General features: G+C 38.8%; 5 protein-coding genes and 1 pseudogene across 6 annotated transcripts; all 6 read right to left on the bottom strand.

Annotated features, from left to right (window-relative positions):
- Positions 1 to 698: 698 nt before the first annotated feature.
- LOC146272513 (odorant receptor 131-2-like) lies at positions 699 to 2,505 on the bottom strand. Its single transcript, XM_084705588.1, has 2 exons — positions 2,350 to 2,505; positions 699 to 1,523 (listed from the first exon to the last, which is right to left on the bottom strand). The coding sequence occupies exons 1-2, from the start codon at positions 2,503 to 2,505 to the stop codon at positions 699 to 701; spliced, it is 981 nt and encodes a 326-aa protein (XP_084561714.1).
- A 1,841-nt stretch (positions 2,506 to 4,346) lies between these two features.
- Positions 4,347 to 6,147, bottom strand: LOC146272514 (odorant receptor 131-2-like). The gene is made up of 2 exons (XM_084705701.1): positions 5,992 to 6,147; positions 4,347 to 5,171 (listed from the first exon to the last, which is right to left on the bottom strand). Exons 1-2 carry the CDS (start codon positions 6,145 to 6,147, stop codon positions 4,347 to 4,349), a joined length of 981 nt encoding a protein of 326 aa, XP_084561827.1.
- Positions 6,148 to 8,041: 1,894 nt separating this feature from the next.
- On the bottom strand, positions 8,042 to 10,113 carry LOC146272515 (odorant receptor 131-2-like). Its single transcript, XM_084705640.1, has 2 exons — positions 9,958 to 10,113; positions 8,042 to 8,866 (listed from the first exon to the last, which is right to left on the bottom strand). The coding sequence occupies exons 1-2, from the start codon at positions 10,111 to 10,113 to the stop codon at positions 8,042 to 8,044; spliced, it is 981 nt and encodes a 326-aa protein (XP_084561766.1).
- A 2,664-nt stretch (positions 10,114 to 12,777) lies between these two features.
- Positions 12,778 to 14,326, bottom strand: LOC146272516 (odorant receptor 131-2-like). The gene is made up of 2 exons (XM_084705670.1): positions 14,171 to 14,326; positions 12,778 to 13,602 (listed from the first exon to the last, which is right to left on the bottom strand). Exons 1-2 carry the CDS (start codon positions 14,324 to 14,326, stop codon positions 12,778 to 12,780), a joined length of 981 nt encoding a protein of 326 aa, XP_084561796.1.
- Positions 14,327 to 15,309: 983 nt separating this feature from the next.
- On the bottom strand, positions 15,310 to 17,814 carry LOC146272517 (odorant receptor 131-2-like). Its single transcript, XM_084706034.1, has 2 exons — positions 17,646 to 17,814; positions 15,310 to 17,075 (listed from the first exon to the last, which is right to left on the bottom strand). The coding sequence occupies exons 1-2, from the start codon at positions 17,799 to 17,801 to the stop codon at positions 16,251 to 16,253; spliced, it is 981 nt and encodes a 326-aa protein (XP_084562160.1). The 5' UTR covers positions 17,802 to 17,814; the 3' UTR covers positions 15,310 to 16,250.
- A 20-nt stretch (positions 17,815 to 17,834) lies between these two features.
- On the bottom strand, positions 17,835 to 22,640 carry LOC146272518 (odorant receptor 131-2-like; annotated as a pseudogene). Its single transcript, XR_014766649.1, has 4 exons — positions 22,632 to 22,640; positions 21,508 to 21,523; positions 20,961 to 21,049; positions 17,835 to 20,386 (listed from the first exon to the last, which is right to left on the bottom strand). The product of XR_014766649.1 is annotated as an odorant receptor 131-2-like (transcript).
- Between the last annotated feature and the right edge of the window lie 1,250 nt (positions 22,641 to 23,890).

The raw sequence follows: 23,890 nt of genomic DNA on the forward strand, positions 1-23,890 counted from the left end.
AAGAGCCCTGGGAGGGATTGTTTTTCGAGTGCAAGAAACAGGGAGAGAGAGAGAGAGTGTGCATCATAATATTTGAGAATGAAGCTATGTTAAGCTTATTGTATGAGCAAAAACAACAGCATTTGATTGGATAGAATGAGGACCCTTCCCCAAGGTCAAGAAATGTTGACACTGGGATACAAACTATCAGGGATTTTATGCATTTTTAACACTTTATCTTCAATAGCAAGTGAGTTGATCTGTATGCATTTACTTTACGTATGGTTTACTGAACTTGATGACCTGCCTCAATTAATCACGTTTATCACCACCACCTCAGAAAATGAGCAAATATATTTTATTGTGTCTAAAAAAGCTACATACAATCAAGAGTATGACACTTGACAATTGTTATGATGGCATTCATATGCTGGTTGCACATATGTGACAATGTCCAAACTCTGTTTGTCTAACCAGACCAAAGCACTGTAAGCTGAGAACCAGGCTAATTCTCTGGTAACATTAAAGGCACCCTACACGGAATGATTTTGTATCGTGTGTGGGCTGAACAGTGGTCAGATTAGTTTCATCAGGCTGCTGCAATTAGTGACTAAAATAAACAATGTTTTGTTTTCTAAAATTCATTGAAAGATTTCTGAACTGAAAGAAACTGTGACTGAACCCTCACCTCTGCAGGTCGGCAGTAAGCACCTTCTCACTTACAGAGGCATTTTCTCTCTGCCACTGATCTTAAACAGAGTGTCATTATGTGGGTATGTGCTGGCATTCACCTTGCACAGCAGATACCCCTTGAGATGCTTCCGGAAGGTCTTGTCCCTCAACCCGTACACGATGGGGCTGACGAAGCGTGGGATGATCTGCACGATCACGTAAGTGGCAAATCTGATCTCCAACAGTTTGGTTGGAAAGATCTGGAGCAGTCCATACTGCAGTAGGGAGCGCACATAGGTAAACATACACAGGAGGAGCTGCAGGCCATGCAACAGGATGGTGTTTCTGGCCTTCCTGGCATCGCCACTGGCGGCTCGCGCTGCGAACATGATGCTTAAGTAGGTGTAAAGCAGAGTGAGCCACACAAGTGCCAGGAAGACATAATGGGGGATGTACTGATTCTCGCTCATGGTCGTACTCTTGAAGACATTCTCTCGCTGGCAGAAGATCCTGGTGTTTAAGAAGCTGAGGGGTTCAGTAGCAAGGAGGGTGAAGACTTCTTTTAGGATAGGGATAGCACTCACCGCCCACATCAGACCGATGACCATGTAGGTGCGTCGGACGGTGCAGATCTGGGCGTGGCGCAGCGGGATGCATACAGCAATGTAGCACTCTATAGCCATGGTGGCTAGATTGACAGGCGTGTTGAAGGTTGTGAAGATTGCGGTGACTAATAGGAAGCAGCAGAAGGACACATTCAGGGTGAACACGATGTAGCTGAGGACATGGAGGAGGCATGCCAAGGTCAGCTGTAGCATGTCGTTAACCACCAGGTGGATGAACAGGATGTAGCGAGGGTTGGTGTTGAACACCTACGGAAATAAATAAACACATTGTGGATGTATTTGTATTAATGGTAAACCACCTGAAAAAAGGGAATTTTCAAGTCTTCACAATGTGCCTATTTTATAACAAATGGTTCTATATATCCACTGCTTTCCAGAGTAGGGTGGAGGAGAGCAGGGTCGGCAATGCCCCCCTAAATGGAATGCTGTGCCCCCTCAAAAAATAATTGTCTTAAAGTATGAATAAGAAATACTGGCATTGGCTATAAATTAAATATCAACATGGCTACACTTTCCAGCAGAATATGCAGGTCTGCTATTATTTTGACTCCCATACATGCTTTGTAAACGCGTGCCCCCCCTGTGAAAAAAACGCCCCCCAATTTAATCCGTTCTGGAGCCGAGTCTGGAGAAGAAACATCAGAAATGTTTAAAATTACATCAAAAGTTGATGATGACACAGATGTACAGTTGTGAAAATGGAAATTAGTTGTAGATATTAGTTGAAGTACAGTTTACTCTATATTTGGACAACGATTAACACATCTTATCCGTGAAACAGTCACATCTGAAAACCTACAGTACTTATACTTTATTCTTCAGTTCTGAAATTTACATATTTGAAATGTCTAAGCTCTTTCCTGTTGTTCTGTTAAGTTGTATTCCTCCAAGAAATATTAAAAAAAAAACGTTTTCACTAGTAACTTTGCAAACTAGTAACTAAAACCAGATGCATTTTTTCAACTGGGAAAAGTCACAAAATATGTTAAGTGGCTTAACATATTTTAAAATAAAAATTGGTAAAGATGCCTAAAAATGGAGAAATGGAAGTAAAGGATGTATCTGTTTGTACCTGATGTTTTGCAAAGGTGTGGACCAGCGTGCTGTTTATGTAGTTGATGGAGAGACAGAGAGCCACCACGATGATGTTCTTGGTCAAGGCTGTTTCAAACGTGTCACGCTCCATCAGGACAACAGTAAAGTTGCTTTCTCCTGCTGAGAAGTTCATCTCTTTTACCGGATTTTCTAGATACCCAGAAAAAAGGTAAAAAACATTTTTTTCTTAGTTTCTCGACCATATTTGTCCAAGCTGAATCTACGCACACAATTAATAGTTACACAATTGTATTATATACTGACTACAACCATAACCATGGCCTAACATAGTCAAACCATACATACAAATAAAAAAATAGTATCTATATCACAGTCTGTTTCTTTCTATACATGATTCCATGAAAGATGATCAGAAATAGTATTCCTCAAGAGCATGAAAGTCCAAAAAGAAAAGCCTTTTATATAATTCCCTATAAAAATTCCAAGTACAATCAGATATACAAATAAAACACCAAGAAATCACTTCAAAACCAGAAAAAGGTTCACATTACTTTGATGGGAATGATTTGTATCAGCTCAACTAAGAAATGTGTCAAGTAATTGCAGTGCGTGTGTCACAGCAATGGGAAAAGGACAGCCTTTTTTCCCCTTAAAAAAAACTTGTTTAGCTTGTTAGATTATGATGTAGATTGAGTAGATTCTAATTATTTCAGCAGTTGATAAAATTGCTGTAGGACCTGGGTAAATGCAATGCTTGTTTTGGGATTAAATAAATGCATGAATGGAATTGCACATTAGGCGATGTTCATCAAAATGCATCTGTTAATAAGGATTGTTCCATTAAAATAGCCTATCAAATATAAGAGACAGCTCTTTTGCCCCAAAAAGGAACCAGAATACTTTTAACCTCAAATTACAAGTACCAGAATGTTCTTCCGGACCATTCTAACTCAAGTCAAGAGGTGGTTAAATAAAAACGTGTTAAGATAAGGATAGCCAGTAAATTCTTAAACTTGTAATTTTATTAAATTTACTATTAACTTGATTATCTTTGAAGATAGTAAAACAATGGTTTGTCTGTTTAAGTTGTTTATAATGTATACATTTTAAAATACATTAATTTACAATGCTAAGAGTGCCATGCATTTGCAGTATATGAAGCAGTTGCATGTGATGCAGCTTGTATAGTGTGGCTGTACTCACCTCCAGTGAAGTTCTACAATGTGAAGGTCTGGTAACCTTTCTTTCAGTCTTGAGTTTATGTATTTTGATTAGAGCCCTGGGATTGATTGTTTTTTGAGTGCAAAAAAACTGGGAGAGAGAGAGTGTGTGCATCATAATATTTGAGAATGAAGCCATGTTAAGCTTATTGTATAAGCAAAAACAACAGCATGTTATTGGATAGAATGAGAACCCTTCCCCAAGGTCAAGAAATGTTCACACTGGGATACAATCAAGGATTTTATGCATTTTGTGCTGCTAACATAACTGTCAATCTGCACGATTATATATAACACTTTATCTTCAATAGTAAGTGAGCTGAGTATGATTTACTGTACTTAACGACCTGCCTCAATTAATCACATTTATTAACACCACCACCTCAGAAAATGAGCACAAATATTTTATTGTGTCTAAAAAAGCAATATAAAATCAAAAGAATGACACTTGAGAATTTTTCTGATGGCATTCATATGCTGGTTGCACAGATGTGATTGTTACACAACGTGGTTCAAACTCGGTTTGTCTAACCAGACCAAAGCACTGTAAGCTGAGAACCAGGCTAATTCTCAGGTAATATTAAAGGCATCCTACAGGGAATGATTTTGTATTGTGTGTGGGCAGAACAGTGGTCAGGTAAGTTTCATCAGGTTGCTGCAATCTGTAATATACAAACTACGTTGACTAAAATAAAAAATGTTTTGTTCCTAAAATTCCTCGTAAGATTTCTGAATTGAAAGAAACTGTGACTGAACCCTCACCTCTGCAGGTCGGCATTAAGCACCCTCTCACTTACAGAGGCCTTTTCTCTCTGCCACTGATCTTAAAGAGAGTGTCATTATGTGGGTAGGTGCTGGCATTCACCCTGCACAGCAGGTACCCCTTGAGATGCTTCCGGAAGGTCTGGTCCCTCAACCCGTACACGATGGGGCTGATGAAGCGTGGGATGATCTGCACGATCACGTAGGAGGCAAATCTGATCTCCAGCAGTTTAATTGGGAAGAGATACAGCAGGCCTCCTTCCAGTGCAGCACGCACATAGGAGATCATACACAGGAGGAGCTGCAGGCCATGCAACAGGATGGTGTTTCTGGCCTTTCTGGCATCGCCACTGGCAGCTCGCGCTGCGAACATGATGCTTAAGTAGGTGTACAGCAGAGTGAGCCACACCAGTGCCAGGAAGACGTAAAGAGAGGTATTCTTTCTCTCAATCATGGATGGGTACCGGAAGAGGCTTGCTGGATTGCAGAAAATCCTGGAGCTGAAGAAGCTGAGGGGTTCATTAGCAACTAGGATGAAAACATCTGGCAGGATAGGGATGGCAGTCAAGACCCAGATCAGACTAATGGTGATGTAGGTGCGTTGGACGGTGCAGATCTGGGCGTGGCGCAGTGGGATGCAGACGGCGATGTAGCGCTCTATAGCCATGGTGGCTAGATTGACAGGTGTGTTGAAGCTTGTGAAGATTGTGATGACCAACAGCAAGCAGCAGAAAGACACATTCAGGGTGAACACGATGTAGCTGAGGACATGGAGGAGACATGCCAAGGTCAGCTGAAGCATGTCGTTAACCACCAGGTGGATGAACAGGATGTAGCGAGGGTTGGTGCTGAACACCTACGGAGATAAATAAACACATTGTGGATGTATTTGTATTTAAAGGTAGACCACCTGAATAAAGGGAACTTTCAAGTCTTCACAATGTGCCTATTTTATAACAAATAGTTCTATATATCCACTGCTTTCCAGAGTAGGGTAGGGAAAAAAACTTTTAAAAGTTTTTTTCACTAGTAACATTGCAAACAAGTAAGTAAAACCAGATGTGTTTTCTCAACCGGGAAAACTCACAAAATGTGTTAGTTTTTTTTTTTTTATTCCATTGAAAATTGAAATTAATTGTAGATATTGGTTGAAGTACAGTTTACTTTATATGTCGACAACAATTAACACATCTTATCCCTGAAACAGTCACATCTGAAAACCTACAGTACTTATACTTTATTCTTCAGTTCTTAAATATACGCATATAAAATGTTTAATCTCTTTCCTGTTGTTCTGTCCAGTTGTATTCCTCCAAGAAACATAAAAAAGTTTTTTTCCCACTAGTTACATTGCAAACTAATAAAACCAGATGCATTTTCTAACTGGGAAAAGTAAAAAAATATGTTAACCCCTTCTTATTCCTGTTAAATGTGCCCAAAAACGCCTAAACAGCATACCCAAACTAAATTGACTGCTGTTCTTGAACCATTTGGAGTACATGTATGTAAATGGACTCTTTTGAAATCTGACACTCTGAAGTTATGTTCCTTGTTGTCAGGACCCCTGTCAGTCCTACTGGTGTTGAGTAATAAAAGATTGAACACAAGGAAAGTGAAAGTTTCTAAAGATGCCAAAAAAATTGAGAAATGGAAGTAAAGGATGTATCACTTTGTACCTGATGTTTTGTAAAGGTGTAGACCAGCGTGCTGTTGATGTAGTTGATGGAGATACAGAGAGCCACCACGATGATGTTCTTGGTCAAGGCTGTTTCAAACGTGTCACGCTCCATCAGGACAACAGTAAAGTTGCTTTCCCCTGCTGAGAAGTTCATCTCTTTTACTTGATTTTCTAGATACCCAGAAAAAAAGTAAGGAACATTTTTTTCTCAGTTTCTTGACCACATTTGTCCAAGCTGAATCTTTTTCCTCAACAATGAACGCACACAATTAATAGTTACACAATTGTATTATCTACTGACTACAACCATAAACATCCTAACATAGTTAAACCCCATGTATGTGTCTGTGCCATTTACTGACATATTGCAGGTTGTAAAATATATACAAATAAAAAATGAGTAACTATATCACAGTCTGTTCTTTCTTTCTTTACATGATTAAATGAAAGATGATCAGTGCAGGAAAAGTGTTCCTCAAGAGTATGAAAGTCCAAAAACAAAAGCCTTTCATATAATTCCCTATACACATTCCAAGTACAATCAGCTATACAAATAAAACACCAATTAATCCCTTCAAAACCAGAAAAGGTTCACATTACTTTGGGGAATGATGGGAATGATGGGAATGATTTGTATCAGCTCAACTAAGAAATGTGTTAAGTAATTGCAGTGCGTGTGTCACGGCAATGGGAAAAGGACAGCCTTTTTTACCCTTAAAAAAAACCTGTTTAGCTTGTTAAATTAGGATGTAGATCGAGTAGATTCTAGTTATTTAAGCAGTTGATCAAATTGTTGTGGTACATGGGTTAAATGCAATGCTTGTCTTGGGATTAAATAAATGCATGAATGGAAATATTGCACATTAGGCTATGTTCATCAAAATGAATGTGTTAATAAGGATGGTTCCATTAAAATAGCCTATCAAATATAACAGACGGCTCTTTTGCCCCAAAAAGAAACCAGAATACTTTTAACCTCAAATTAAAATACCAGAATGCTCTTCCGGACCATTCTAACTCAAGTCAAACTGTGGTTAAATAAAAACCTGTTAGGATAAGGAAAGCCAGTAAATCCTTAAATTTGTAATATTGTTAAATTAATGTTAACTTTATAATTTTTTAAGATAGTAAAACAATGGTTTGTCTGTGTGAGTTGCTTATAATGTATATTTTTTACAATACATTCATTTACAAGGCTAAGAGTGCCATGCATTTACAGTATATGAAGCAGTTGCATGTGATGCAGCTTGTATAGTGTGGCTGTACTCACCTCCAGTGAAGTTCTACAATGTGAAGGTCTGGTAACCTTTCTGTCAGTCTTAAGTTTATGTATTTTGATTAGAGCCCTGGGATTGATTGTTTTTTGAGTGCAAGAAACAGGGCGGGAGAGAGAGTGTGTGCATCATAATATTTGAAAATGAAGCCATGATAGGCTTATTGTATGAGCAGAAACAACAGCATTTGATTGGATAGAATGAGGACCATTCCCCAAGGTCAAGAAATGTTCACACTGGGATACAAACAATCAGGGATTTTATGCAATTTAACACTTTATCTTCAATAGTAAGTGAGTTGATCTGTATGCATTTACTTTACGTATGGTTTACTGTACTTAATGACCTGCCTCAATTAATCACACCTCAGAAAATGAGCACAAATATTTTATTGTGTCTAAAAAAAGCAACATACAATCAAGAGTATGACACTTGAGAATTTTTCTGATGGCATTCATATGCTGGTTGCACATATGTGATTGTTACACAACGTGGTTCAAACTCGGTTTGTTTAACCAGACCAAAGCACTGTAACCTAAGAACCAGGCTAATTCTCGGGTAACGTTAAAGGCACCCTACAGGGAATTATTTTGTATTGTGTGTGGGCTAAACAGTGGTCAGGTGGTTCATCAGGTTGCTGCAATTTGTAAATACAAACTACGTTGACTAAAATAAAAAAGGTTTTGTTCCTAAAATTCCTCGTAAGATTTCTGAACTGAAAGAAACTGTGACTGAACCCTCACCTCTGCAGGTCGGCAGTAAGCACCCTCTCACTTACAGAGGCCTTTTCTCTCTGCCACTGATCTTAAAGAGAGTGTCATTATGTGGGTAGGTGCTGGCATTCACCCTGCACAGCAGGGACTTCTTGAGATGCTTCCGGAAGGTCTGGTCCCTCAACCCGTACACGATGGGGCTGACGAAGCGTGGGATGATCTGCAGGATCACGTAAGAGAAGAATCTGATCTCCAGCAGTTTGGTTGGGAAGAGATACAGCAGGCCTCCTTCCAGTGCAGCACGCACATAGGAGATCATACACAGGAGGAGCTGCAGGCCATGCAACAGGATGGTGTTTCTGGCCTTTCTGGCATCGCCACTGGCAGCTCGCGCTGCGAACATGATGCTTAAGTAGGTGTAAAGCAGAGTGAGCCACACCAGTGCCAGGAAGACATAATGGGAGGTATTCTTTCTCTCAATCATGGATGGGTACCGGAAGAGGCCTTCTCGACTACAGAAGATCCTGGAGCTGAAGAAGCTGAGGGGTTCAGTAGCGAGGAGGATGAAAACATCTGGTAGGATAGGTATGGTAGTCAAGACCCAAATCAGACTAATGGTGATGTAGGTGCGTTGGACGGTGCAGATCTGGGCGTGACGCAGCGGGATGCAGACGGCGATGTAGCGCTCGATAGCCATGGTGGCTAAATTGACAGGTGTGTTGAAGGATGTGAAGATTGTGATGACCAACAGCAAGCAGCAGAAGGACACATTCAGGGTGAACACGATGTAGCTGAGGACATAGAGGAGGCATGCCAAGGTCAGCTGTAGCGTGTCGTTAACCACCAGGTGGATGAACAGGATGTAGCGAGGGTTCATGTTGAACACCTACGGAGATAAATAAGCACATTGTGGATTTATTTGTATTAATGGTAAACCACCTGAAAAAGGGGAATTTTCAAGTCTTCACAATGTGCCTATTTTATAACAAATCGTTCTATATATCCAATGCTTTCCAGAGTAGGGTGGAGGAGAGCAGGGTCGGCAATGCCCCCCTAAATGGAATGCTGTGCACCCTCAAAAAATAATTTTCTTAAAGCATTAATAGTAGAAATACTGGCAGGGGCTTCAAATTAAATATCAAGATGGCTACACTTTCCTGTAGAATATGCAGGTCTGCTATTATTTTGACACTCATACATGCTTTGTAAAAGTGTGTCCCCCTTGTGAAAAAAATGCCCCCCCCATTTAATTCGTTCTGGAGCCGAGTCTGGAGAAGAAACATCAGAATTGTTTTAATTGCATCAAAAGCTGATGATGACACAGATGTACAGTTATGAAATGGAAATTAATTGTAGATATTAGTTCAAGTACAGTTTACTGTATATGTGGACAACAATTAACACATCTTATCCCTGAAACAGTCACATCTGAAAACACTTTCCTGATGTTCTGCTCAGTTGCATTCCTCCAATAAACATCTAAAAGTTTTTTTTACTAGTAACATTGCAAACAAATAACTAAAACCAGATGTATTTTCTCAACCGGGAAAAGTCACAAAATGTGTTAGGTCCCTTAAAATATATATTTTTTAATAAAAAATTCATTCCATTGAAAATGGAAATTAATTGTAGATATTGGTTGAAGTAAAGTTTACTTTATATGTCGACAACAATTAACACATCTTATCCCTGAAACAGTCACATCTGAAAATCTACAGTACTTATACTTTATTCTTCAGTTCTTAAATGTACACATATAAAATGTTTAATGTCTTTCCTGTTGTTCTGTTCAGTTGTATTCCTCCAAGAAACATCAAAAAATCCACTAGTAACATTGCAAACTAGTAAAACCAGATGCATTTTCTAACTGGGAAAATTAAATAAATATGTTAAGTGGCTTGACATATTTTAAAATAAAAATTGGTAAAGATGCCTAAAAAATTGAGAAATGGAAGTAAAGGATGTATCACTTTGTACCTGATGTTTTGTAAAGGTGTAGACCAGCGTGCTGTTGATGTAGTTGATGGAGAGACAGAGAGCCACCACGATGATGTTCTTGGTCAAGGCTGTTTCAAACGTGTCACGCTCCATCAGGACAACAGTAAAGTTGCTTTCCCCTGCTGAGAAGTTCATCTCTTTTACCTGATTTTCTAAATACCCCCAAAAAAGTTAAGACACACATTTAGTGCTTGAGCACATTTGTCCAAGCTGAATCTTATTCCTCAACAATGAACACACACAATTAATAGTTACACAATTGTATTACTGACTACAACCATAAACATGCCCGAACATAGTCAAACTCATGTATAAGTCTGTGCCGTTTTTTGATATACTGTAGGTTGTAAAATATATACAAATAAAAAAATTCAACCCGCGGCAACACTTCAAAAGTAGCCCAATTCCGCGGGAAAACCATGGACCTGGCAACACTGGTGAGGTGTTAACATGTTTTTCACTTTGAAATAATGGTCCAGATTACAGTTACTGTGGGATGACAGGGTAACTCTTGAGTAATTAATGAGGAGTTAACATGTTTGTCACTTTAAAATAATGGTCCACATCACAAGTAGTTCTGCAGGATTACAAGGTAATGCTTGAGTAATTAGTGAGGAATTAACATGTTTTTCACTTTAAAATAATGGTCCACATCACAAGTAGTTCCTGCAGGATGACAAGGTAACGCTTGAGTAATTAGTGAGGAGTTATACTGGTATTCACAAGTAATAGGCCTATAATAAGTCTAATTTTGTACTTGACACATACGGTACAGACATACATTTCTGTGAGGAACAAGTGATATTCTAACAAACATTGTAATCTGGAAAATGTGGTTTTGCGCTTATCGCAACATAAATGCAGGATGCAAATTGTTTTTGACAAGAGAATATCAATGTTTGTATTCATATCCTAAAGAGAAGTCCTCCTCAGGAAGCTACTGTAACATAAAGGTAGGCCTTGGAGTATGAGACATTGAACTGACACTCAAGAGCTCATAATGGTAAACTAATCCAATCATGAGAGTTTCATCATCTGTTCCTAATTATAAAAAAATGTTAAACAAATTATCATTATTTGTATTATACTATGTGAAAGTTTGAAATAAACAGAGAACGTTCGTCCATCCTTTGGTAAGAGAAGTTAAAATCTCAACCTGTAGTTAACGTATTTGGGGGATATAATATTCATAAACTGGTTTCCACAAAGAACCCTTTTGAGGCACAAGCTTTTGAAAGTTATGACCATGTTAAGAGTAAAACAACCACATTTTTCACTTTCGTGATTAGTAATTACTTGGTTATTCTTTCTTAATTGGTCATAGTTCACAAGTAGTTCTCAAGAGGATACATTTATTTAGTAATAACCAAATACCTACCAAGGAACTACCTTTGTTGTAAATTCGCTATTAAATACTGCTTAGTTAATCTTGGTTCCATATTAGTTAATAGTATTAAATTCAGTGTTAATGTAGAACTACCTATTCTTGCATAGCTACTTGTTAACAACGGACCATTATTCTAAAGTGTCACCAAAATGGATTAAGTATTTGCAGTGCGTGTGTCACAGCAATGGGAAAAGGACAGCCTTTTTTGCCTTTAAAAAACTGTTTTGCAATGCTTGTTTTGGGATTAAATAAATGCATGAATGGAGAAATTGCACAGTAGGCTATGTTCATCAAAATGCATGTGTTAAAAAAGGCGTGTTCCATTGAAGTAGCCTATCAAATAGAACAGACAGCTCTTTTGCCCCAAAAAGGAACCAGAATACATTTAACCTCAAATTAAAAGTGCAAGAATGCTCTTCCGGACCATTCTAACTCAAGTCAAGCAGTGTTTCAATAAAAACCTGTTAAGATAAGGATAGCCAGTAAATCCTTAAACTTGTAGTATTGTTAAATTAATGTTAACTTGATTATTTTTTAAGATAGTAAAACAATGGTTTGTCTGAGTTGTTTATAATGCATATATTTTAAAATACATTCATTTACAAGAACAAGAGTACCATGCATTTGCAGTATATGCAGTTCCATGTGATGCAGCTTGTATAGTGTGGCTGTACTCACCTCCAGTTAAGTTCTACAACGTGACGGTCTGGTAACCTTTCTTTCTGTTTTTTGAGTGCAAGAAACAGGGAGAGAGAGAGTGTGTGCATCATAGTATTTGAGAATGAAGCTGTGTTAAGCTTATTGTATGAGCAAAAACAACAGCATTTGATTGGATAGAATGAGGATCCTTCCCCAAGGTCAGGAAATGTTCACACTGGGATACAAACTATCAGGGATTTTATGCATTTTTAACACTTCAATAGTAAGTGAGTTGATCTGTGTGCATTTGCTTTATGTATGGTTTACTGTACTTTATGATGCTTCAATTAATCACATTTATCAACACCACCCCCTCAGAAAATGAGGAAAAATATTTTATTGTGTCTAAAAAAGCAACATACAATCAAGAGAATGACACTTCAGAATCTTTCTGATGGCATTCATATGCTGGTTGCACATATGTGATTGTTACACAACGTGGTTCAAACTCAGTTTTTCTAACCAGACCAAAGCACTGTAAGCTGACAACCAGGCTAATTCTCAGGTAACATTAAAGGCACCCTACACGGAATGGATTTGTATTGTATGTGGGCTGAAAAGTGGTCAGGTAAGTTTCATCAGGTTGCTGCAATTTGTAAATACAAACTACGGTAACTACAATAAAAAAATGTTTTGCTTATAAAATTCCTTGTAAGATTTCTGAACGGATAGAAACTGTGAACCCTCACCTCTGCAGGTCAGCACCTTCTCACTTACAGAGGTCTTTTCTCTCTGCCACTTATCTTAAAGAGAGTGTCATTACGTGGGTAGGTGCTGGCATTCACCTTGCACATCAGATACCTCTTGAGATGCTTCCGGAAGGTCTTGTCCCTCAACCCGTACACAATGGGGCTGACGAAGCGTGGGATGATGTGCACGATCACGTAAGAGAAGAATCTGATGTCAAGCAGTTTGGTTGGGAAGAGATACAGCAGGCCAACTTCCACTGGAACGCGCACATAGGAGATCATACACAGGAGGAGCTGCAGGCCATGCAACAGGATGGTGTTTCTGGCCTTTCTGGCATCGCCACTGGCAGCTCGCGCTGCAAACATGATGCTTAAGTAGGTGTAAAGCAGAGTGAGCCACATCAGTGACAGGAAGACGTAATAGGAGATATTCTTCCTCTCAATCATGGATGGGTACCGGAAGAGGCCTTCTAGATTGCAGAAAATTCTGGAGCTGAAGAAGCTGAGGGGTTCAGTAACAAGGACGATGGCAACATCTGATAGGATAGGGATGGCAGTAAAGATCCAGATCAGACTAATGGTGATGTAGGTGCGTCGGACGGTGCAGATCTGGGCGTGGCGCAGCGGGATGCAGACGGCAATGTAGCGCTCTATAGCCATGGTGGCTAGATTGACAGGTGTGTTGAAGCTTGTGAAGATTGTGATGACCAACAGCAAGCAGCAGAAGGACACATTCAGGGTGAACACGATGTAGCTGAGGACATAGAGGAGGCATGCCATGGTCAGTTGTAGCATGTCGTTAACCACAAGGTGGATGAACAGGATGTAGCGAGGGTTGGTGTTGAACACCTACGGAGATAAATACGCACGTTATGGATCTATTTGGATTAATGGAATACCACCGGAAAAAAGGAAACTTTCAACCTTAAAGTTGTCACAATGTGGCTCTTCTATAACAAATACTTCTATACAGCCACTGCTTTCCAGAGTAGGGTGCAGGAGAGACATCAGAAATGTGAAAGCTTACATCAAAAGCTGATGATGACACAGATGTACAGTTGTGAAAATGGAAATTCATTGTAGATATTAGTTCAAGTAAAGTTTACTTCATATGTGGACCACATTGAACACATCTTTTCCTTGAGACAGTCTCATCTAAAAACCTAGAGTACTTTACTTGTACTTGATTCTTCAGTTCTTAACATTACACTTTAAAAATGTTTAATTCAAGAAACCTTCAAAAGAATTATACAAAATTCACAGAACTAGTAATATTGCATCAATTTAAACCAGTTGTATTTTCTCAATTGGTAGGAGACAATTGATTGACAAAAAATAAAAGATGTGTAAAAAATTATAAAATGTTGAAATGCATAAAAGATGGAGAAAGGGAAGTAAATGATGTATCTGTTTATACCTGATGTTTTGTAAAGGTGTGGACCAGCGTGCTGTTGATGTAGTTGATGGAGACACAGAGAGCCACCACGATGATGTTCTTGGTCAAGGCTGTTTCAAACGTGTCACGCTTCATCAGGACAACAGTAAAGTTGCTTTCCCCTGCTGAGAAGTTCATCTCTTTTAACTGATGTTCTAGATACTCAGAAAAAAAGGTAAAGCAATTTTTTCTCAGTTTCTTGACAACATTTGTCCAAGCTGAATCTTTTTCCTCAACAATGAACGCACACAATTAATAATTACACAATTGTATTATCTACTGACTACAACCATAAACATCCTAACATAGTTAAACCCCATGTATGTGTCTGTGCCGTTTACTGATATATTGTAGGTTGTAAAATATATACAAATAAAAAATGAGTAGCTATATCACAGTCTGTTCTTTCTTTCTTTACATGATTCCATGAAAGATGATCAGCGCAGAAAAAGTGTCCCTCAAGAGTATGAAAATCCAAAAATAAAAGCCTTTATTATTTTTCCCTATACAAATTCCAAGTACAATCAGCTATACAAATAAAACACCAAGAAATCACTTCAACACCAGAAAAGGTTCACATTACTTTGATGGGAATGATTTGTATCAGTATAAGTATTTGTATCAGTACAAGTATTTGCAGTGCGTGTGTCACAGCAATGGGAAAAGGACAGCCTTTTTTGCCCATAAAAAAAACAAACTGTTCAGCTTGTTAGATTATGATGTAGATGGGGTAGATTCTAGTTATGTAAGCATTTGATAAAATTGTTTTAGGACATGGGTTAAATGCAATGCTTGCTTTAGGATTAAATAAACGCATGAATGGAGAAATTGCACATTAGGCTATGTTCATCAAAATGCATGTGTTAATAAGGCTTGTTCTATTAAAGTAGCCTATCAAATATAACAGACGGCTCTTTTGCCCCAAAAAGGAACCAGAATACTTTTAACCTCAAATTAAAAGTACCATAATGCTCTTCCGGACCATTCTAACTCAAGTCAAGAAGTTGTTAAATAAAAACATGTTAAGATAAGCATAGCCAGTAAATCCTTAAAATTGTATTATTGTTAAATTAATGTTAACTTGATTATCTTTGAAGATAGTAAAACAATGGTTTGTCTGTTTAAGTTGTTTATAATGTATACATTTTACAATACATTAATTTACAAGGCTAAGAGTGCCATGCATTTGCAGTATATGAAGCAGTTGCATGTGATGTTGTATAGTGTGGCTGTACTCACCTCCAGTGAATTTCTACAATGTGAAGGTCTGGTAACCTTTCTTTCAGTCTTCAATTTATGTATTTTGATTAGAGCACTGGGATTGATTGTTTGTTGAGTGCAAGAAACAGGGAGAGAGTGTGTGCATCATAATATTTGAGAATGAAGCCATGTTAGGCTTATTGTATGAGCAAAAACAAGAGCATTTTACTGGCTAGAATGAGAACCATTCCCCAAGGTCAAGAAATGTTCACACTGGGATACAAACAATCAGGGATTTTATGCATTTTATGCAGCTAACATAACTGTTAATCTGCATGATTATATTTAACACTTTAGCTTCAACAGCAAGTGTGTGATCTGTATGCATTTACTTTAGGTATGGTTTACTGTACTTAATGACCTGCCTCAATTTATCACATTTATCGCCACCAACACCTCAGAAAATGAGCAATTTTTTTTATTGTGTCTAAAAAAGCAACATACAATCAAGAGAATGACACTTCAGAATCTTTATGATGGCATTCATATGCTGGTTGCACATATGTGATTGTTACACAACGTGGTTCAAACTCGGTTTGTCTAACCAGACCAAAGCACTGTAAGCTGAGAACTAGGCTGATTCTCAGGTAACATTAAAGGCATCTGACAGGGAATGATTTTGTATTGTGTTTGGGCTGAACAGTGGTCAGGTAAGTTTTATTAGGTTGCTGCAATCTGTAAATCCAAACTACAGTAACTACAATAAAAAAATGTTTTGCTTATAAAATTCCTTGTAAGATTTCTGAACGGATAGAAACTGTGAGCCCTCATCTCTGCAGGTCAGCAGTAAGCCCCCTCTCACTTACAGAGGCCTTTTCTCTCTACCACTTATCTTAAATAGAGTGTCAGTACGTGGGTAGGTGCTGGCATTCACCCGGCACAGCAGGTACCCCTTGAGATACTTCCGGAAGGTCTGGTCCCTCAACCCGTACACAATGGGGCTGACGAAGCGTGGGATGATGTGCACAATCACATAAGAGAAGAATCTGATCTCCAGCAGTTTGGTTGGGAAGAGATACAGCAGGCCTCCTTCCAGTGCAGCATGCACATAGGAGATCATACACAGGAGGAGCTGCAGGCCGTGCAACAGGATGGTGTTTCTGGCCTTTCTGGCATCGCCACTGGCAGCTCGCGCTGCGAACATGATGCTTAAGTAGGTGTACAGCAGAGTGAGCCACACCAGTGCCAGGAAGACATAATGGGAGGTATTCTTCCTCTCAATCATGGATGGGTACCGGAAGAGGCCTTCTCGATTGCAGAAGATCCTGGAGCTGAAGAAGCTGAGGGGTTTAGTAGCGAGGAGGATGAAAACATCTGGTAGGATAGGGATGGCAGTAAAGACCCAGATCAGACTAATGGTGATGTAGGTGCGTTGGACGGTGCAGATCTGGGCGTGGCGCAGCGGGATGCAGACGGCGATGTATCGTTCGAAAGCCATGGTGGCCAGATTGACAGGTGTGTTGAAGGATGTGAAGATTGTGATGACCAACAGCAAGCAGCAGAAGGACACATTCAGGGTGAACACGATGTAGCTGAGGACATAGAGGAGGCATGCCAAGGTCAGCTGTAGCATGTCGTTAACCACCAGGTGGATGAACAGGATGTAGCGAGGGTTGGTGTTGAACACCTACGGAGATAAATAAGCACGTTATGGATCTATTTGGATTAATGGAATACCACCGGAAAAAAGGAAACTTTCAACCTTAAAGTTGTCACAATGTGGCTCTTCTATAACAAATACTTCTATACAGCCACTGCTTTCCAGAGTAGGGTGCAGGAGAGACATCAGAAATGTGAAAGCTTACATCAAAAGCTGATGATGACACAGATGTACAGTTGTGAAAATGGAAATTCATTGTAGATATTAGTTCAAGTAAAGTTTACTTCATATGTGGACCACATTGAACACATCTTTTCCTTGAGACAGTCTCATCTGAAAACCTACAGTACTTTACTTGTACTTGATTCTTCAGTTCTTAACATTACACTTAAAAAAAAAAAAAAATCAAGAAACCTTAAAAAAATAATATGACATTCACAGAACTAGTAACATTGCACCAATTTAAACCAGCTGTATTTTCTCAACTGGCAGGAGAAAATTGATTGACAAAAAATAACAAGATCTTTAAAAAATATTAAAAATGTTAAAATACATAAAAGATGGAGAAAGGGAAATGAAGGATGAATCTGTTTGTACCTGATGTTTTGTAAAGGTGTGGACTAGCGTGCTGTTGATGTAGTTGATGGACAGACAGAGAGCCACCACGATGATGTTCTTGGTCAAGGCTGTTTCAAACGTGTCACGCTCCATCAGGACAACAGTAAAGTTGCTTTCCCCTGCTGAGAAGTTCATCTCTTTTACCTGATTTTCTACATAACCGGAAAAAAGGTAAAGATAATTTTTTCTCCGTTTTTTGACCACATTTGTCCGAGCTGAAACTTTTTCCTCAACAATGAACGCACACAATTAATAGTTACACAATTGCATTATATACTGACTTCAACCATAAACATGGCCTAACATAGTCTAACCCCATGTATATGTCTGTGCCGTTTTTTTGATATACCGTAGGTTGTAAAATATATACAAAAAAATAAATTGTAGCTATATCACAGATTCCATGAAAGATGATCAGCGCCGAAAAAGTGTTCCTCAAGAGTATGAAAGTCCAAAAATAAAAGCCTTTCTTATTTTTCCCTGTACAAATTCCAAGTACAAGCAGCTTTACAAATAAAACACCAAGAAATCACTTCAAAACCAGAAAAGGTTCACATTTCATTCATGCATTTATTTAATCCCAAAACAAGCATTGTATTTAACCCATGTCCTACAACCATTTTATCAACTGCTTAAATAACTAGAATCAACTCGATCTACATCATAATCTAACAAGCTAAACAGTTTGTTCTTTTACGGGCAAAAAAGCTGTCCTTTTCCCATTGCTGTGACATAAGCACTGCAAATACTTATACTGATACAAATACTTATACTGATACAAATCATTCCCATCAAAGGAGAAATTGCACATTAGGCTATGTTCATCAAAATGCATGTGTTAAAATGGATTGTTCCATTAAAGTAGCCTATCAAATATAACAGACAGCTCTTTTGCCCCAAAAAGGAACCAGAATACTTGAACCTCAAATTAAAAGTACCATAATGCTCTTCCGAACCATTCTAACTCAAGTCAAGCAGTGTTGAAATAAAAACATGTTAAGATAAGGATAGCCAGTAAATCCTTGAACTTGTAGTATTGTTAAATTATTGTTACTGTAACTTGATTATCTTTGAAGATAGTAAAACAATGGTTTGTCTGTTTAAGTTGTTTATAATTTATACATTTTACAATACATTAATTTAAAAGGCTAAGAGTACCATGCATTTGCAGTATATGAAGCAGTTGCATGTGATGTTGTATAGTGTGGCTGTACTCACCTCCAGTGAAGTTCTACAATGTGAAGGTCTGGTAACCTTTCTTTCAGTCTTCAATTTATGTATTTTGATTAGAGCACTGGGATTGATTGTTTGTTGAGTGCAAGAAACAGGGAGAGAGTGTGTGCATCATAATATTTGAGAATGAAGCCATGTTAGGCTTATTGTATGAGCAAAAACAAGAGCATTTTACTGGCTAGAATGAGAACCATTCCCCAAGGTCAAGAAATGTTCACACTGGGATACAAACAATCAGGGATTTTATGCATTTTATGCAGCTAACATTACTGTTAATCTGCATGATTATATTTAACACTTTATCCTCAATAGCAATGAGTTGATCTGTATGCATTTACTTTAGGTATGGTTTACTGTTCTTAATGACCTTACACAACGTGGTTCAAACTCGGTTTGCCTAACCAGACCAAAGCACTGTAAGCTGAGAACCAGGCTAATTCTCAGGTAATATTAAAGGCATCTGACAGAAAATTATTTTGTATTGTGTGGGATAAACAGTGGTCAGGTAAGTTTCATCAGGCTGCTGCAATTTGTAAATCCAAACTACGGTAACTACAATAACAAATGTTTTGCTTCTAAAATTAAGATTTCTGAACGGATAGAAACTGTGACTGAACCCTCACCTCTGCAGGTCGACAGTAAGGACCCTCTCACTTACAGAGGCCTTTTCTCTCTGCCACTGATCTTAAAGAGAGTGTCATTATTTGGGTAGGTGCTGGCATTCACCTTGCACAGCAGGTATCCCTATTGAGATGCTTCCGGAAGGTCTGGTCCCTCAACCCGTACACAATGGGACTGACGAAGCGTGGGATGATCTGCACGATCATGTCTGATCTGATGGCAAATCTGATCTCCAGCAGTTTGGTTGGGAAGAGATACAGCAGGCCTCCTTCCAGTGCAGCACGCACATAGGAGATCATACACAGGAGGAGCTGCAGGCCGTGCAACAGGATTGTGTTTCTGGCCTTTCTGGCATCGCCACTGGCGGCTCGCGCCACAAACATGATGCTTAAGTAGGTGTAAAGCAGAGTGAGCCACACCAGTGCCAGGAAGACGTAAAGAGAAGTATTCTTCCTCTCAATCATGGATGGGTACCGGAAGAGGCCTTCTCGATTGCAGAAAATCCTGGAGCTGAAGAAGCTGAGGGGTTCATTAGCAACTAGGATGAAAACATCTGGCAGGATAGGGATGGCAGTCAAGACCCAGATCAGACTAATGGTGATGTAGGTCCGTCGGACGGTGCAGATCTGGGCGTGGCGCAGCGGGATGCAGACGGCGATGTAGCGCTCGATAGCCATGGTGGCCAGATTGACAGGTGTGTTGAAGGTTGTGATGAGGGCAATGACCAATAGGAAACTGCAGTAGGACACATTCAGGGTCTGCACAATGTAGCTAAGGACATAGAGGAGGCATGCCAAGGTCAGCTGTAGCATGTCGTTAACCACCAGGTGGATAAAGAGGATGTAGCGAGGTTTGGTGTTGAATACCTATGAAGATATACAAGCACTTAATGAATCTATTTGCATTAAAGGAAAACCACCTGACCAAAGGAAACTTTCAATTTTAAAGTCGTCACAATGTACCTATTGTATAACAAATAGTTATATATAGCCACCACTTTCCAGAGTAGGGTGCAGAAGAGACATCAGAAATCAAAAGCTGATGATGACACAGATGTACAGTTGTGAAAATGGAATTTCATTGTAGAAATGAGTTCCAGTACGGTTTACTTTATATGTGGACCACATTGAACACATCTTTTCCTTCAGACTGTCACATCTGAAAACCTACAGTACTTTACTTGTACTTGATTCTTCAGTTCTTAAAATTACACAAATAAAATGTTTTTTCCAGTTTTTGTGTCCAGTTGAGTTCATTCCAAAAAAAAAACAAAACACATAATTGGTAACATTGCACCAACTTATTAAACTTATTGTATTATCTCAACTTGGAGGAGTCACAAAAGACTGACAAAAAATGACAAGAAATGTAAAAACATAAAACTATATGAAAATGCATACAAGAGGGAGAAAGGGAAATTAAAGATGTATCTGTTTGTACCTGATGTTTTGTAAAGGTGTGGACCAGCGTACTGTTGATGTAGTTGATGGAGATACAGAGAGCCACCACGATGATGTTCTTGGTCAAGGCTGTTTCAAACGGATCACCCAACAACAGGACAAAGGTTACATTGCCACCCCCTGCTGAGAAGTTCATCTTTTTTTAAAGATGTTTTGAACCTTGGAAAAAATGCCAACATAGGGCATGTTGAAGTTACATGAAAATAGAGTCGGGGTACAGTAGAATAAGGCGTTTTACATTTCAGCGTTGGCTCTCTATATTCATGAGGAATTGTATGTTTGTATGATTAGACTGAGATAAATACTTTACCTTGGTAAGCACTTAGAGGTCCTTCAAACAGAGAATCTCCAGTGACATGTTGTTTAGTTCTACACTAGACTTACTTGATTGTCCATAGATAACATTCAGTATTAATACATCTCTTATCCTATTCTTTCTCATTTACTATAAATAACCTTCAACACAATTGCTAACAGCATTGTGTATTTAGCTGCAGTTTATACAGAATAAAGTAAGTCTAACTCACCGTTGACGATGAAATGCTAGGATGTTGGACAACAGCCGACTGTGAGAAACTGAGTCTCCTTTTCTTCATGCACAATTTACAAAGCTTGATATGAGTTATTGTGTATGTGTGTGTGTGCATGTGTGTTTCTTTTATACTAGTGTAATAATTGGACTAATACGCTGTTCCTATTGGTCCAGAAACGTTCTCAAAAGTCAATAAATCCGTTTATTGACTTTTGAGAACGTCTCTGGACCAATAGGAACAGCGTATTAGTTTATTGACCTCCCGAATGTTCGCAGAGGTAAATAAACGTTTTTAACCAACCAGAGAGTTGTTCGCAGACGTCAATAAACGTTTTTGCGGACGTAGCAACAAGCTGTTGACCTTAACGACGTGGCATCTGCTTAGCAACAAAGTAGCCTAAATTGAGTTAAAAACCCCTAAAACAACCAAATATGTTTTTTTGCACAGGTCCGCGAACGCCCCGCAATCGCTTCCCGTTTTAAAGAATAATACAAAAGTAAATTTCTGTGATATCTCAGCCATAGTTGTTCTGTTCACGAAATAAAGTATTTGTTATTGAAACTCCACAGTTGTTGATATGTTGCCTTGGAGATGTAGTGACGTCAGCAGTGCAAGTGCAGCTGATTGCTCTGACTACATGGCGTCTGCTCCAGATTCGAAGTGTTTGATCGGGATCTTCCCACGTATTGTTGTAGTATATAAGACACCAAATGTTTACTCTTCGACAGGTCAGCAAACACTTTGTCGCCTCGATTTGTTTAAAACGATTTGTTTGTAAACCTCGACCTACGGTCTCGGTTAACAAACCTTTTAACAAATCTCGGTTTACAAAGGCGTTTGCAGACCTGTCGAGGAGTAGGCTAAACATTTGCTGTTTGTGTCCATGTGTGTGTGTGTGTGTGTGTGTGCATGCATATTTGATAATAAGAGATGGGAAGTAACAACATACAAATACTTTATTACTATATGTTACTGGTATCAGTACTTAACTTCACTATTTCTTTCTGACAACTTTTTCAACTTCAGTGAAAATGTGTAGTCAGTTTACTACTTCAACTTTTACCAGTCTTTTTAAACATGAGTATCTGTACTTATACTTGAGTGAAGGATGTGGGTACTTTTGCCATCTCTGTTGATAATGATACCACTACAAAGGAGCATGTTATGGAAATCTTCCCTGTGGCCCCCGAGAAGTACATATTTTAACGTAGCACTTCTCATTCAGTACCAAAGCATCTCCCAAGGTTATACAATATATACTCTATATTTCTATATATATTTCTTTCTATCATATTTTCATGAGCTTCACACAGTAAATTGAACTGGTCAGTCTGAGTGTTTGTATTGGCTTAACAAATATGCAGGTCCTAGGGTCTGCCTGGCTGCCTGTGTGTAGGTGTGTTTATGCATGTTTATGTGTATGCTAGTGTGTACATTAACTTGACTTTATGTACTTGCAGGCCAGAGGTTGAGCCAAGTGAGTTAAAGTTCACACCTAATGCCCTCTGGCATGGCACAGTGTGTAAGGCCTCAGACCTACACAGTCACACACCATGTTAAAATGCCTTCAGAGCCAAATCATTTCAGTACATTTATGAATTTAAATAATATAATATATAAACATATATTTTTTTTCCCAAGGTAACTTTTAAGGGACTGCTCTTTTAGTTGTAATTGTATTATGTATTAAACAGTCAAGTATAGTATCTAAAACTGAAGTTCCATATTGTCAGGCCAATATTTGTGTAAATTCATTGACTAAATAGTCTGTACACATGACCAAGGTAAAGTGATTAAACTTATATCCTATAAAATGACTGGAATATGTATTGGGTATTTATCTCTAGACAGACCAGACTCTAGGGTGAGGAGATTGATACCTGTTGTTGTACTAGAGTCCTATTAATGACTGGCCTCTTTTGTGTATCAGACATCAAGCTTTACCAGGGTCCAGGGCCCAGGTCCAAGGCCCCCTGTTCCCAGGTTCTAGCTGTCGTTTCTCTGGGTTACTGGTAGGCTAGAGTGTCCCTGGCATCTTTCCATTCTACATTTTATTGGCTGAGTATCAGATTCTAATGCTCAGAATGACACCAACAAACCCAGCAGACCGACACAGTTTATGGGTGAGGAGGAGATGCCGACATCCATTCAGTTCAGTTGGTACATAGAGATGTTAAGGTTTGTTTTTTACCCAGCATGCTTTGTGTTGGGACGGTGTTAGCGTATAAGGTAACTTAAGGTCAACAAACCCCCATAGTAGCCAGCTTTAAACAAGACTTCCTGGTCTGATATCATTCATGTCGATCTTGTCTTTTACTCTGTGATGTTAAATAAGAAGGGTAAACTTCAAAAGTTATCTTCATAAGTGTCATCACTA

This window comes from Hypomesus nipponensis, chromosome 9, assembly GCF_054491055.1.
Source record: "Hypomesus nipponensis isolate SF chromosome 9, ASM5449105v1, whole genome shotgun sequence".
Classification (NCBI taxonomy): domain Eukaryota; kingdom Metazoa; phylum Chordata; class Actinopteri; order Osmeriformes; family Osmeridae; genus Hypomesus; species Hypomesus nipponensis.